Source organism: Tamandua tetradactyla, chromosome 5, assembly GCF_023851605.1.
Source record: "Tamandua tetradactyla isolate mTamTet1 chromosome 5, mTamTet1.pri, whole genome shotgun sequence".
In the NCBI taxonomy this organism is placed as follows: Eukaryota; Metazoa; Chordata; class Mammalia; order Pilosa; family Myrmecophagidae; genus Tamandua; species Tamandua tetradactyla.
The window spans coordinates 34,132,513-34,146,943 of NC_135331.1; the positions used below are offsets into that span (position 1 = coordinate 34,132,513).

At 45.3% G+C, this 14,431-nt stretch overlaps 1 protein-coding gene, 1 long non-coding RNA gene and 1 pseudogene across 3 annotated transcripts in view; 1 reads left to right on the forward strand and 2 right to left on the reverse strand.

The window, feature by feature from the left end:
* ZNRF3 (zinc and ring finger 3) overlaps positions 1 to 2,655 on the reverse strand; it is a 158,682-nt gene extending 156,027 nt beyond the window's left edge. The window contains exon 1 of one of the 2 annotated variants that reach the window (XM_077160652.1): positions 2,631 to 2,655. Coding sequence is in view for 1 of the 2 variants with exons in the window: in XM_077160651.1 (XP_077016766.1) it covers positions 1,401 to 1,700 (300 nt within the window). In the remaining variant the exon portion in view is untranslated. Of the gene's footprint in view, positions 1 to 1,400; positions 1,701 to 2,630 lie in introns of those variants that run through there. The other variant, XM_077160651.1, reaches the window with a different exon arrangement.
* Positions 2,656 to 5,062: 2,407 nt separating this feature from the next.
* Positions 5,063 to 5,623, forward strand: LOC143682348 (large ribosomal subunit protein uL6 pseudogene; annotated as a pseudogene).
* Positions 5,624 to 9,540: 3,917 nt separating this feature from the next.
* LOC143684022 (uncharacterized) overlaps positions 9,541 to 14,431 on the reverse strand; it is a 67,280-nt gene continuing 62,389 nt past the window's right edge. The window contains exon 3 of the long non-coding RNA XR_013175793.1: positions 9,541 to 10,041. This is a non-coding gene — a long non-coding RNA (uncharacterized LOC143684022). The remainder of the gene's footprint in view (positions 10,042 to 14,431) is intronic.

The window sequence follows — 14,431 nt, forward strand, 5'->3', positions numbered from 1 at the left end:
AGCATCCTCTCTAAAGCTTATAAATTAAAGACCATAATTATAACATTAAAAAAATAATAAAGTCCAAAAGCCTTTAACAACATATGTAGTCACAAAAATCAAACAATGTGTGTTTCCCCCCTCTATTTACTCCACAGAAGTTTAAGATGGGGATGAGAGCACTGTAGACCGTGTTGGAGATTAATGGGCACCAGAGATGCCTCCTCCAGCTTTGGAAGGACACATCTCCAAGGAGTCAAGCTGCACAGGCTCCCTGCCCTGTCCAGCCAGGGCTGAAGATTGCATCTGGGGGAAGGAGAAAGGAAGAGCACTATCTACATCAGGGCTGCTAGGCAGTCATCTCACACAATCCCCTTCTCTTCATTCATAACTCACCCAAAAGCACTGCGCAAAAGGCCCTGCAGCCATCCGACTGCCCCAAGAGGTTCAAAGACAAGCCAACCATTTCAAATCGCCGCCATCTGCAACGCGAGCAGTAACTGCCATAAGTCCACTGGCCATCTACTAACAGGTTGATAAAATCACCGCCAAGGAAGCGGGAAGGCATCTGTTCAGCTAACCATTAGGCAGTGGCTACAGCTGAGGGTCCCTCCTCCAACGAGTGGGTACAGTTTAAAGCTCTGTGAGATGCACACATCTTTCCTTTGGAACAAGGTGAAGGCCCTGTCAGTGAGGGACCCTGTCTCCTGATTTCCAAGCACCCCCCGCCCCCGCATTAGTCCTTGGCCAACAGCAGACAGGCAGTCTCCTTTCTCCCACCCTCTGTAATCTGAGGCACGTAGCAAAGAGCTGCCTTCTACCCCCACTCCAAGGCATCTCGGTGCCCTCTCCTCGTCCACCTCCCCCTGCTTATCCCCCGCCTGCTGCTGCCTGCCTGGGAAACCTGCTGGAGGGTCAGCGTCCAGGTGAGGCAGGCGGCAAAGAAACGTGATGTTATGGAGCTCTTGGCCGCTCCCCCCAAACCATGCCTGAATGAAGAGCAAACCCTTCGACCTGAAGACCTGAAACAAGGCCACCCCATCCTTCATCACTTGTCTTTCAAAAGTTGGCATTCAACAGGTAGTTCTCGGGACTTCCACCTGAGGCAGACCTAAATGCCCGGCCAGCCCAAGGGGGTCGCCCAAGCGTAGCTACCCCGGGCCAAAGACCCCCTTCTACGCACCCCCACCCCCGGCCCATAGGAGGCTCGACCCCCCACGTGCGTGCGCCCCGAGCCGCGGCGCCCAGAGGCCGCACCCCGCCCACCCACCAGCCGGCCGGGGAGGGATGCCGCCGGTCTCGTCGCTGCCCCTCCCTCCCGCCCCGCAGCCCGCCCGCCCGCCCGCGGAGGGGTCGGCGGGCGCAGCCCCCGGAGCCATCTTGTGGCGGCGGCGGCACGGGACCCGGCGGCGGGCAGCTACCTGCACGATCTCGCCCTCGGCGCTGAGCGTGGCCCCGGCCCGCGAGAACCGGCCCGTGAGGCCAGTGGTGTAGGTGGTGTAGTCGCCGCTCGGACTCGACTCAAACAGCACCACCTCTACGAACGCCGTCTCCTTGGCCCGTGCCGTGCCGGGCCCCGCGGCCGCCAGCAGCAGCCCGAGCAACAGAGGCAGAGGCGGCGGCGGCGGCAAGCGGCGGCCGCGGGGACCGTGGGGGCGGCGGCGGAGGCGGCGGCGGCGGCGGCCCGGGGCCCCTGGGCGCCCGCCCGAGCGCGGCCTCATGGTCCTGCGGCGGGAGGGCGCGGAGGGCGGGCGCGGCCGGGCATAGTCGCGGGCCGGCTGAGGACCGAGCGCGGGCGGACGCCTCAGAGCCCCATCGCGGCAGCGGCAGCGGCGGCGGCGGCTTTGTGGGTCACAGGCTGTGCTCGGCTTTCCCGGCCGTCGCGCCGCGGCCCTTTCATCTGCTCCACGTGAGGGGTTATCCCCGCCCCGGCAGCGCCGTGACCCGCTCTCCCCACCCTCGCCGCCCTCGGCCTCTGCCGCCGCCAGGGGGAGCGGGAAGGCGGCACCGGCGCGCCTGCGGCGAGGGGCGGGGCCCGGAGACAGAACACGCCCCCTCCCTCGCCCCGCCCCGTCCTGCACCTGCGCTCCGCCCTTCGCCCTCGTCCCGCCCCCCCGGCCTCGGCCTACGCCCCGCCCACTCGCCTTCGCTGCGCTGCCGGGTCTCCGCCTGCGCTCCGCCCCCTCATTCTAGCCCCGCCCCCTGCCCACCATCCGCGCGGCTCCCCTTCGTCTTCGCCCCACCCTTCGCCTTCGTCTGTACCCGCCCCCTCGTTCTACTCCGCCTCCCGGGTCCGCGCCCCGCCCCGCTGCGCTCCACCCTTGGCGGCAGACATTTCTCCTCGCGTTTGCCAGAATTGGGCGGGAATGAGGGTAGCACCCTGCCCCCTGCGAGACCCCCTCCTCTCTGGAGACTTCCACGCCTCCTGGTCCGGTGCAGCAGTTAGGGCCTCTCCTCCGTTCGTGCGTGGAAGGCCTTACGGTTCCCGGCTTCCACGGCCCAGTCCACAGATCCCGGGGAGCGAGACGCCCGCCCGCTTTCCACCCCCACCTCCAGGATCAAACGGGCACGGCCCGGGGCGCTCAGGGACGTATTCGGTTCTTGCCCCCGTGTCATTTATCCACAATGTAGTCTGGAGGAGCGAGGGAGACCTTTGGGGAAGCCGTTTGGGTTCCGATGGAATTCATCTTTGTGCAGCCCCCGACGTAACTTAAACACCTCGCTCGAGGAGTTCTGGAATTTGAGCCTCAACCTGTGCAGAAGGCTGGGTGGGTGGGGGACGGGATTCCTATACTATCACCATTTTTGCACATAGACTGAAGACTGCCAAATTAACGTTCCTAAGACACGTCGTGAACACCCTTCAGGGCCCGGGGACTTCCAGTCACAACTTTTCCTTCCTCATCTCTTAGTCCGCTATGGAAATCGAATCCCTCCTTCAAAAGCCAGATCAGATTCCATGAAGTCTTCCTTCCCCTACCATAATCGCTTTGTTCATATATTTGCAAGTATTTGGTTAGGATGATGTGTTTCTACTTGCTACCATACCCGAAATATTAAAAAGACTTTTAAAAAAATTCTCATTGAGAATTTCCTTGAGTAAACAATTTATCAAGGCTATATATTAAAATAGAAAAAAATATTTTCAAAATACTGAAGAGAAAATACACTTGAGAAAAGCCAAGATCTGTGTTACTACGTTTGAACCACCCAGAGCTTCTGCACAGCCAGAGAAGCATCTGAGAAAGCAGAGCTGTGGGGCACTGGGTCCTGATGATGTGATGGGCTCCCCATCTCCTGACATCCCAGTCCTTTAGGAGGTGGTCAGTCACTAGTGCACCCCTATTACACCTTCTGCTATTTAAACTTCAAGATCATCAACTGATGGGTGAATAAACAATGTGGTATATCCATACAATGGAAGACTGGCAATAGAAAGAAATGCAGCACTGATACTTGCTACAACTGTGGATGAGCTTTGAGAACATTAGATACTAAATGAAAGGAGCCAGCCACAAAAGACCACAATTCCACGATTCCATTTATTATGAAATATCCAGAATAATCAAATCTATAGAGACAGAATGAAAATAAGTGGTTGTCAGGGGCTGGGGGGAGGAGGGCATGGGAAGGGAGTGACTGCTAATGGGTTTCTTTTGAGGGTGATGAAAATGTTTTGGAATTAGATAGTGGTGGTGGTTGCACAACTCTGTAAATATACTAAAAGCCACTCAATTATACATTTTTAAAGGGTGACTTGTGGTATGTGAATTATATCTCAATAAAGCTGTCATAAAAAAAGTCAAGGTCATTAGTGGTATTTTCATGAAAACACACACACAGGATAGCTGTGCTCAAATCTCATCCTCAAGAAGATCTGCCCTGGCTACACTATTTAAAACTGCTGTGTGCTCCCTTCCCCCCCTCACTCCCAGTTTCCCTTGGCTTGCCCCCCGCCCCGCCCCCATAGTTTTAATCACCTTCTAAAATACTAAGTAATTCCTTTATTTCTTTTTGTTGTGCCCCACATACACACATGCCAGAGAGCAAGCCAGACAGCATGGCAGGGATTCTTGTCTTGTTCACTGACTAAGGCCAAGGCTGCCTGGCACAGAGAAAGCACCCAATAAATATTTTTTGCATGAATTAATGACTAAATGATTGAGTGATCAGCACACTGCCATGCACCCCTCCTGTTTTGCATTCATTTGGGGCAGCTTGTAAATGGCTGTTTATGAGCACTGGCTGAATGAGTCTAGAATAAATTTTGAGTGTGGAGAAGAACGATGGCCCTGCCCTCAGGAACTGTCATGAAAACCCAGACAAGTGTCAGAAAATGAACCCAATTCCATTTTTTGTTTTAACTCAGTTTATGGAAAGATAGGGCTAATGAGCCATAGGCCAACAACACAGAGGTTACATGATTCATCTCTCAGCAGCGTAAAGCTGTTTGGAAATGGAGACATTTACTGAGTAATGGGATTTCACCAAAAGCTGGCATGCAGTACGGGGAGATAGAAAATAATTTCAAATAACAGATAAGACCTATCGTCTAGGGGCAAGGACAGGATCTGCAAGCTGGATCAAGAGATAGGAATGAAGAGTAGTGATGCACATTCATTATCTTGCATGCATTGTCTTAATAACTTATTTGTTCCTTTCTCTGATTATCAGGCACAGCTCAGATGAGCATAACTGAGAACAGGTGCATGGTGACTGCTTAAAGCTGCCAAACCTTTGGCAAATCTCACAGATTTGGGCCCAAAACACACAAAGCTGGGGAGTTGTGGGGGTGGGAATTTTCTGCCACCAAAGCTTTATTTGGGCAAGTGTGGGGTTCTCAAATCCAGAAACCATATGCTTTAGTATCTAAAGAAAATAAATTAATAAAACAGGCATTATTTGTTATGCAAAATAAGCAGACTTGGATATGCATCACAGTGTTGTTTGTAATAATAAAAGGCAGGAAACAACCTAAATGTCCATCAGTAGGGGATTAGTGAAATGAATTATGGTGCACCCATATAATGAAACACACACATTCATTAAAAAGAATGAGGAACTCTTAGCCACTACTGCGAAAATGAAGACGATTCGCAGCAATCAGACAGTCAAGATTCCAGGAAAGCTGACCTCAGGCTGAAGGGATGCACAATTATCGTGAAGGGCCGGAGAAGAACCCTGCAGAGGGATTTCAGCCACATCAATATAGAATTCAGTCTCCGTGGGAAGAAAAAGAAGAGGCTTCAGGTTGACAAATGGTGGGGAAATATAAAGGAACTGCAATAATGTACAGAATGTGATCAAGGATGTAACACAGGGCCTCCGTTACAAGATGAAGTCTGGGTATGCTCAATTCCCCATCAATGTCGTTATTCCAAAATTTCTTAGGCAGAATATATATCCACAGGGTTTGGATGAGGCCAGGTATTGCTTGTTCAGGATCTCAAGTCCAGAAAGATGGGTTGATTCTTGAAGGAAATGGCATTAGACTTGTATCAAGTTCAGCTGCTTTGATTCAGCAGACAACAGTTAAAAACAAGGATATCAGAAAATTTTTGGATAGTATCTATATCTCTGAAAAAGGAGCAGTACAGTAGACTGATGAATAAGATCTAAGAGTTGTCCAGCTATGGAAACAAGACACCAGACAGATTTGAGATATTTTAATGATGCAATAAAATTCATTGGTTAAAAAAAAAAAGAATGAAGAAGCTTCCTCGAGCTTATATGGAATGATCACAAAGATACATTGCTAAGTGAAAAAAATGTGTATATCGTATGCTATAATGGAGGGGGCCAGGGAGGCAACAGATGTGTGAAGTTTGCAAACATTCACTGTATTTGAAAAGAGAAATAAGAAAGCAGTAAATGATTGCTTCTGGGCAGGCGTTTGGGTAACTGAAGTGAAGGAAAGATAGTAAAACCTACTTTTCACTGTATACCTTGTGTACTTATTGAATTTTGCCCCATGCACATACATTACATATTCAAAATTAATAAAATAAAAAAAAATGAAGAGACTAACCTCCTAACTCAACAAATAATGATGCCGGTTTTCTAAATGCAAACATGTTTAGTCAATAAATTTTACTGAATACCTAATGCATGCTACGTCCTATAGTTATGTTACCATTGGGGGCAGCTGGGTGACGGGTATACGGGGCCTCTCTGTATTAATTTTGCAACTTCTTCTTCAAATTATTTCAAAATAAAAAGTTAAAAAAAATTTCATTGGCCAGTCCCTGCATTCAAGTAACCAACAGAATAGTGGAAGTAGGCCTTCTTTCTCTTCTTTCCTTCTTTCTTTCCACCTGACCTTCTTTCTTTTCTTTCCCCTCCTTCCCTCCCTCCCTCCCTCCTTTCCTCCTTCCCTTCCTTCCTTCCTTCCCTCCACAAGCATTTATTGCTACAGACAGAGAAGTCAATCAAGGATTACAATAAGGTCTGATAAGTACACATTAACTATTTTACAAAAAACTTTGATGAATTTGAACCTCATCTTGCTTCTTTAAGATGATTCAAACTTAAGACACACTAGCATTCTTCCACATTATATCTATTTCTGGAAATTTTCATTCATTGTATTTAAACATCATATAATTGTCTTGAAAGGTAAAATAGGTATTATACAGACAAGTAGTGGCAATTCTTTAAAAACTCTTAGAAGTGTCTCTTCTGCCTTTGAAGTATACCATCAGTCCACGTCTTCTTTAAGCCTGGAGGCAGAAGGCCAGTCTGGGCCCCAACTCTTCAGTGGCTTACACCATGCTTCAACCTGTCCCTGATTTGCAGTGGCCATCCCACCAGGAGTCACAAACTCAAACGATGCTCCAGGGGCCAGGCAGGGAATGCAAAAGAGTGAAGGGGGCCGGATGTATGAAAAAGTAACCAAAAGGTGAGATGGCAAATGGCAACAGACCCGCAGATGAATGCCTTGCACTTGGGGAGTTGGGGAACACAGGACCTGTCCAAAGTTCCTCCCACACACTGTTGCTATGAATAACGGAAGGAGTCTGGCATGCTTTTCAAAAGAAATACAAATTCAGATATGTTTGTAACATCTCCTGGTTTTCCAATGTTCGCAATAGATTTTAAAGATGTATAGTGCTGTATGGGGTCAAAAAAAACACATCTGCAGCCCATTTTTGTTTCAAAAGATACTAAAGAGCGTCTGACAGAGCGTATGCTGACTCAACCAGGTGGTGAAACTGTCACTTTTGGGCTGTTAAGGTAGAAAGAGGAAACTCCAAGATCTGAGAAGTAAAAACATTACACTACATACAGGACACAGTTGTATCTGTGAGCAGTGCCCTTGACCACAAGAGGCACCTGTCTTCAGGATGCAATGTTTAATTGAAGTGGAAATGTGACTGCATGCTTTCTTGGCCAAGAAAGGCCGATAGGGGATGAGGGGGTCATCAGAGCATTAAAAGAAAGACAAGTCAGGTTGTTTGACGTTGATATACCTTTATTTGAAGATAAAGAAACAAGAATTGAGAGAAAGCACTAGAAGGAAATAAAGCACAATCATTTGCTTTTGTCCAGCTGTATCTGACTGGGCAGCTTAGCAGGGAAGTGGAGTAAACAGAGGAGAAGAGGCGGTTTGGTTGAGAATGCAGAAATGTATGCTTCATGCTAAACGGAAAGCAACTGTCACCTTACAAGGATATAGCAATGAACAGGGATTATCCTTGACTTACTATCTCTTCTGGTGGGTACCCACTCCTTCCTGACCAATGGGGTCTCTGTAGGGCTCAGCCTCCCACACAGAAATGGTCATATGATCCAGAACAACTAATCAGAGTAGCCACTCTCCTAGCAACAATGATTGGTTCAGAGGCAGGTATGTGACCTAAGCAGGGCCAATCAGAATCTTCCCTGAAATTTAATCTACTGGAAATCGAGGGGGAGGAACCCCTGTCTTTTTTGTGATCTCAAACTGGAAGGATTCTGTAAATTGAAGGTATTGGAAGCTAACTTTCTCAGCCATGTAGAAAAAGCTGTTGCAGTAGAAAAGACAAACAGAAACAAGCTGAGATGAGACAACAAAGAGAGGGAAGGCAGTGGCTACATCCTTTGAGTTCCTAGGTCCATCCCTGTAAGGAAACACTCTTGACACATGCAGCAGTAAAGCCGACCAATTCAATGACAATTGCAGCAGCCACACTCACACACAAAACACAATCTAAAGAGACTCCAAGATTGAGAGTTAAGAAACCCAAATTTTGTTAAAAGCAATTGAGTCAAATTTAATTTCACAGGAATGAGGCCTTGTAATTCTGTATGGCTTAATGTACTACCTGGAGACATCCCAGACTACGGTGGGCTGATAATTAAAAGGTATTGGTAGACTCCTTTGAGGGATTGGAGAAAAAATAAGGAAATATTAAATTTTCCCATCTGGGAAACTCCTGGTACTCTCTTGTCCTTACGAAACTTATTTCTTTAGTGGAGAAGCCAAGACTACTTATAATTATGCCTAAGCGTTGGTTGCTTAGATATGGCCTCTCCCTCTCTAAGCCCAACTCTGCAAGGAAAACCTACCCCCTACATGGGACATGACATTCAGGGGTGAAAGTTTCCCTGGCAATAGAGGATATGAATCCCAGGGTTGAGCCTGGCCCTAGCACCAGGGAATCAACAATGTTTTCCTGACAAAAAGGAGGGAAAGAAATGTAATAAAATAAGGTATCTGTGGCTAGGAGAGTTCAAATGGAGTCGAGAGGCTATTCTGGTGGCTACTTTTATGCAACCTTCAGCTAGACTTTACTAATTGCCATGGTTTGTCATACTAACATCATTCCTGTTAACCCTAAACAACATCTAGGGCTCTGAGACTCTACAAAAGTTTCATGTACTAAGTTTACTTTTCTGAAACCTATAACCTGCAGAGAGTTCCTAGGCTAAATAAATCTTGAAACCCAGAGGGGCCAACCTTTCCAAGAATACCAACTAATTCCATCCCCTTGTCCTATGCTGTTGATACCCCTATAAAACATGAAAAAGTTACAGTGGGCATGGTCCAAAAACCCTATAGATTGGGAGTAGGATTAAAGGAGTTGTTACAGAGAAGATAGGATTTAACAAACAAGTATGACTGCTAAATCACTATAATGATATTTCTTTAGCTTCCAGTGTTTTGGAGCAGCTAGAAGGAAAAACCTGAAAGTGTGGAATTTGGTAACCCATACCAAACTTTGAAATCTGTTCTGTACCTACTTGTTAAAAAGCACTTTGAAAATTCTTGCTTTTTTTTTTTGTATCTATGTTTTATTTCACAATGTTAAAGGTTAAAAAAAAAACTTAGTTTCATATTCAGATCTCTAGAAAAGAATTCAAAGCAAATAATCCAAGATAAATAAGTGTTCAAGATATTGATAAATGAATGAACGAATGAGTAAATATTCAAACTAGGGTCCCATTATCACTATAATTTGAGGACACTTACTAGAAATAACTCATTACACAGAGATGATAATGCTGGATTCTTCAAATGTGAGTTGGAATTAGAAGAAATAACTCACACACAGAAAATGATAAAGCTGGATTTACCAAATATGAGTTGGAGAAGCTTCACATTTTATTGCAACTTCATTGCAAGAGACACTTGAGGGTAGTTTTTGTTGCTGCTGCATTATGTTATTTGCTTGACAGATGAGAAAACTGACACCAAGAGCCCACAGCAAGCTATACAAATTATACAACTCCCCCCCAACTCCCAAGTCCTTCCACCCCCACCTCCAATAATACAGCTTTCCCCCAGCATCCTACACCCTCTCATTTGCACACAGGTACTTTCTGGCAACAATAAAACATTAGAAACAGATGTGACGTGGAAGAGAGCTAGCCTGCAAGGTTGTTTTGTTTGTGTTCTGGGGGCACCGGCTGGCAGCAGTGCCAACTTCTCCCTCCTACTTGGTCAGCAAGTGCCTGGAGGCCCTTGGAAGCCTCAAGGGTCCTAAAGGGCAGACAATCTCTCCCCAGGAACAGCTGTGTGAGTGACTTTACTTTTGCTTCTCTTACTTTTATCCTTGTTCTGGGCGTCATCCCTGTTTCCATCTAAGTTAGAGGAAAGAAGAGAAAAATCAATAATCAGCAACCTGAAATGAAACAATAATGGCAATGAAGCTAGAAAGATGCCAAAGAAGTGATGATCCATCAGAATTAAAAATTATTGTGCCCACTGGATCAAGCATGCCCACTAGTGTAAATTTATTTGACAGATAGTTTTACACCTGCCTGCAAAAGTTTATTTACAAGGATGTTCGTTGTAGCACTGTGGAAGCTCAGGTCTGGAAACCACCTGTGTTCACCAATAGGGAACGAAAACTATGGACAAGTGATATGATAACCTACATTTTCTTCAAAATAATACAGAGGGGGACATGTTAGTGACAGACCCCTCCAATATGAAAAATTTAGAGTGGCCATAACCCAAACACCCCTAAAGAGAGGGATGGAAAGATCAAAGGTGATAGTGGAGTTATACAGAGAAGATAGACTTTAACAAATGAATTATGCATGCTGAATCATTAAACAGTTATCTCTTTTAATCTCTGGTATCTTAGAGCAACTAGAAATCAAAACCCAAAATTGCGGAATTGTAACCCATGTCAAACTCTGAAATATGTTCTACAGCTTGTTGTGGTGCTGTGCTTTGAAATTTATAGCTTTTTTGCATACATGTTATTTTTCACCAAAGAAAGAATGAAAAAAAAACTCGAATGTGATAATAAAAACATATTTAAGCCTTGCAGCTCTCTATATTCTGGGGCAGTTAGAAGGAAAAATCTGAGAGGATCATATGTTAGCCCATGACAAACTCTGGGATTTGTCCTATAACTACTTATTGAAGAGTGCTTTGAAAACTATTGCTTTTTTATTTCTTTGCTTCGTATATATGTTATACTATACATTAAAAAAAAGTTAAAATAAATAAATAAATAATAAAGAGGGGGAATGGTAATGGGTAGGGGTAGAGATAAAACAAGATTGACCAATTGTTGATAATTGCTGAAGCTGGGTGCTGGGTACATAAAACTCCATTATACCATTCTCTCTTTCATACATGTTTGAAATTTTCCATGATAAAATTTTGAAAATTTCTAATTGTGATATGTCCATTTAACAGAATATTCTGCAACAGATCTATAAGTGCTGATATGGCAAGAGTTCCAAGACATACCGTTACATACAAAATACAGACTACATCAAAGTGTGTACAATATTTTCCCAATTTATTTTTCTTTCTGGAGCTTCAGTGCATATAATTGGATCAGTCATAACATCCTCTCATCATTGGTCCATGTGTGGCCTGATTTTATTTGGTTAGTTAATTAGTTTTAATAATATAATAAACAACCATGCTCTCACTACCCAGAGTGAAAAATAGAGCCTTGGAAATAACCTACAGGCTTTTGTACAATGTAAGACATGTACCATCTGTTAAGAGAAGCACTGGTCACAGAGAAAATACCTGAAACAGCTCAAATGCCCACCAATGGAAGAATGAAATGAATAAACTGTGATATATTTATGCAATGAAATATTATAAGACCATCAAAATGAGTGAACTTCAGTGATTTACAATATGGATAAATATCAGCAATATAATATTAAGTGGGAAACACTGAAGAAAGGTCCCAAAAGATTATATTCATCATGATACTCTTTTATAATGTTAGAAGCAACTAAAATGAAAAACAAAAAATTTTAGATTTACACATAGGTATAATGATAGTTATAAAAAGGAAGCAAGGGATTCAAGATGATACGTAATACAAGAAGAGGGAAGGCAGGGGGTGAGATGAGGGAATCTTATGATTATATATTACCTTTATGGTAAAATAAATTTTAGAAGTATATTTGCATATATATGTGCATATATGTAGATAAGTTTATATATATATATTTCTGGAAGGGCTATCATTGATTATTTGAGGAAAGGAAAAACCATGGGGGGAGAGACATTGAACATACTGGAAATTCATTCTCACATGGGTTGAACCCAATTCAAACTGTCTTAAGCAAAAAAAGACAATTTAATGATTCACATTACTGTAGTGCCCTGGGATCATTTTGATCTCAGACACAGCTGGATCCAGGACCTCAAAGGTTGTTATCAGAAGCCATCTCTATCCAGCTCTCAGTTCTGCCTTCCTCTGGGAAGCCACTTTTCTATTCCTATATGGTGGCCCCTCTCTTCCAAGGTCACATCATGCATGTAGCCAGCACTCCCAGTGCACAGAGAGCTTTTTTCCTATCAGCTCCAATCCACTGGGTCATTGGTTGACCCTCACTGGCCACAGCTGGTTCACATACATCTCACTGAACCAATCAGCATGGCCAGGGGAGTAGAATATACTGATGGACTAGGCCCAGGACACGTGGGCCAGCCCCTTCCAACCACAAGTGGCTGGTGATTGGTTCCCCGCCAGCAAAAAGTACAAAAACAAAAGTTGATGCCATCACCACCTCCCCTAAGATCTCCTCTGGTTGCTCCCCAAACCTGGATAATGGGGGTGCTCCTCCCCCTGCTCCCCTCCCACCTTGAGCAGACCCCTCTTGCAGCTTCAGTCAAGTTGAACAGCATTTCCCCATTTGGGTGTCTGTTTTCCTCCTACTAGACCAGTTAACTCCTTGTAGGCAAGGACTAAAGCCTTTTGCTCAAGTAAATAATCCCTGGCAAATGCCTCGGGTCAGCACAATTAGCACATGATAAATATCTGCTAAATGGATGAATGGCTCTTCACAATCTGTGCCAAAATAAAATCCTGACTGGGACCCAAACCACCTGCCCCACCTCTTCTGCACCCTTCACATTTTATGTGTCAGCAGCCACCTGAAACACACCAGGCACTTCCCCACCCCTAAGCCCTCCTTCTGCTATTCTTTTAGCTGGATTGCCCTCCCCCTACACCCAAAGGGCTCATAATGGAGGGATCTGGAAAGATCTGGAAAGAGCCAGCTTTCTAATCACAAGGCCCTGTGGTTGAAACCAGGCACCCTCAATGTGCAACTGAGACTGCGTTTGAACAAAGTAACTCCATTCTACCCCTCCCATTCCATGGTTGATTCTCTAGCCAAAGAACTTAGACCCGGGTACTAGTAAGTTGCTGGTTGGTGCTGGCTAGGTGCTAGAGGGCTATTTCCTATCATGTGCCCACAGAAAGCTTGTTGGCAGCAACTCTGTTTATTGAGCACTTACTATATGACAGGAACAATGTCAAGGGCTTTATGTGCATTTTCTCCTTTGATCCCTATATGGTAGCCCCATTTTCTAGGTGGGGAAATGGAGAGGAAGGGGATTCCCTGAGGATGCAGAGGTAATAAATGATGAAGCTAGAAATGTACTAAGAAATGATGAATATGCAACTATGTGATGATATTAAGAATTACTGATTATATATGTAGAATGGAATGATTTCTAAATGTTTTGTTTGTTAATTTTTTTTGATTAATAAAAAATAAAAAGAAATAAAAATAAAAATAAAAAAAATGATGAAGCTAGGATTGGACTCAACTCCAATGCCAAAACTCTTACACTTAATCCAAAAATAGTGGGAAGAATAAATGCTCAGTGAGAAATAGAGTTGGGAGACTGTGGTTCCAGAAAGAAAAGAAGGGGACAGTGGTTGCCTTGCCTCTTAATGACATTCCCGCTCCTGACCCCTGTCTCTGAGGAGCCTCACCTTGGCTTCCTTGACACATATCCCACCCAAGCCCAACAATTCATTCCCCCTTTTGCTAAAGCCAGCTCATGCATTTGTTTTCCTCCACACTGACAAGCTGTGTGGTCTGGGCAGGTTGCTCTCCCTCTCTGAGCTTGGGTTTCTTCATTCGCAAAATGCAAGCAGTCCTCCCCCAGCCTCAGGGGATTACACAGGATGATGGATGAACTCAGGGGGTTGAGGGGCTGCTCACAATGGTCATGAGCTCTGGTTCTTCTGGGTCTGAGTTGAGGGCATGTTCTGCCTGTCTCTTTTCATCTGTTCCCACCGCACCTGGTCCGGTGACTTGCTTATAAAAGGTGCTCAGCAAATGCTTATACCAGCCGAAGGGAACCATGAGTGGCAGCTACTCATGATAAGCAGGAGTTCTTATCCAGGCGGCCCTTAAGTCCTGGTGCTGGAGATATGGCCTCGACTCCTGTTCGTTTCTTCAGTGAGTTAATGATTTATCTCCGATGTTTAATTTTGTTTAAACAGACATGACCCTGTTGGTGCCCAAGGCTCTGTTCAGTTCAAAGTGGCCCAGGGATCAAAGAAGTCCAAAGACACAGGGAGCCCTCCCACTGCCCCCGTCCTGGAGTTGCCCTTTAACCTGCTGGCATCTACCTCCGCCCCATTGTCCCCTTGGCCTTATCTCCCTTGCTTTTAGCCAGCTCTGGTTACCACACTTAGCATCTCTTTGAGATTAGCCTGCCCCTCTCTGGGCCCCTTCCCTGAGA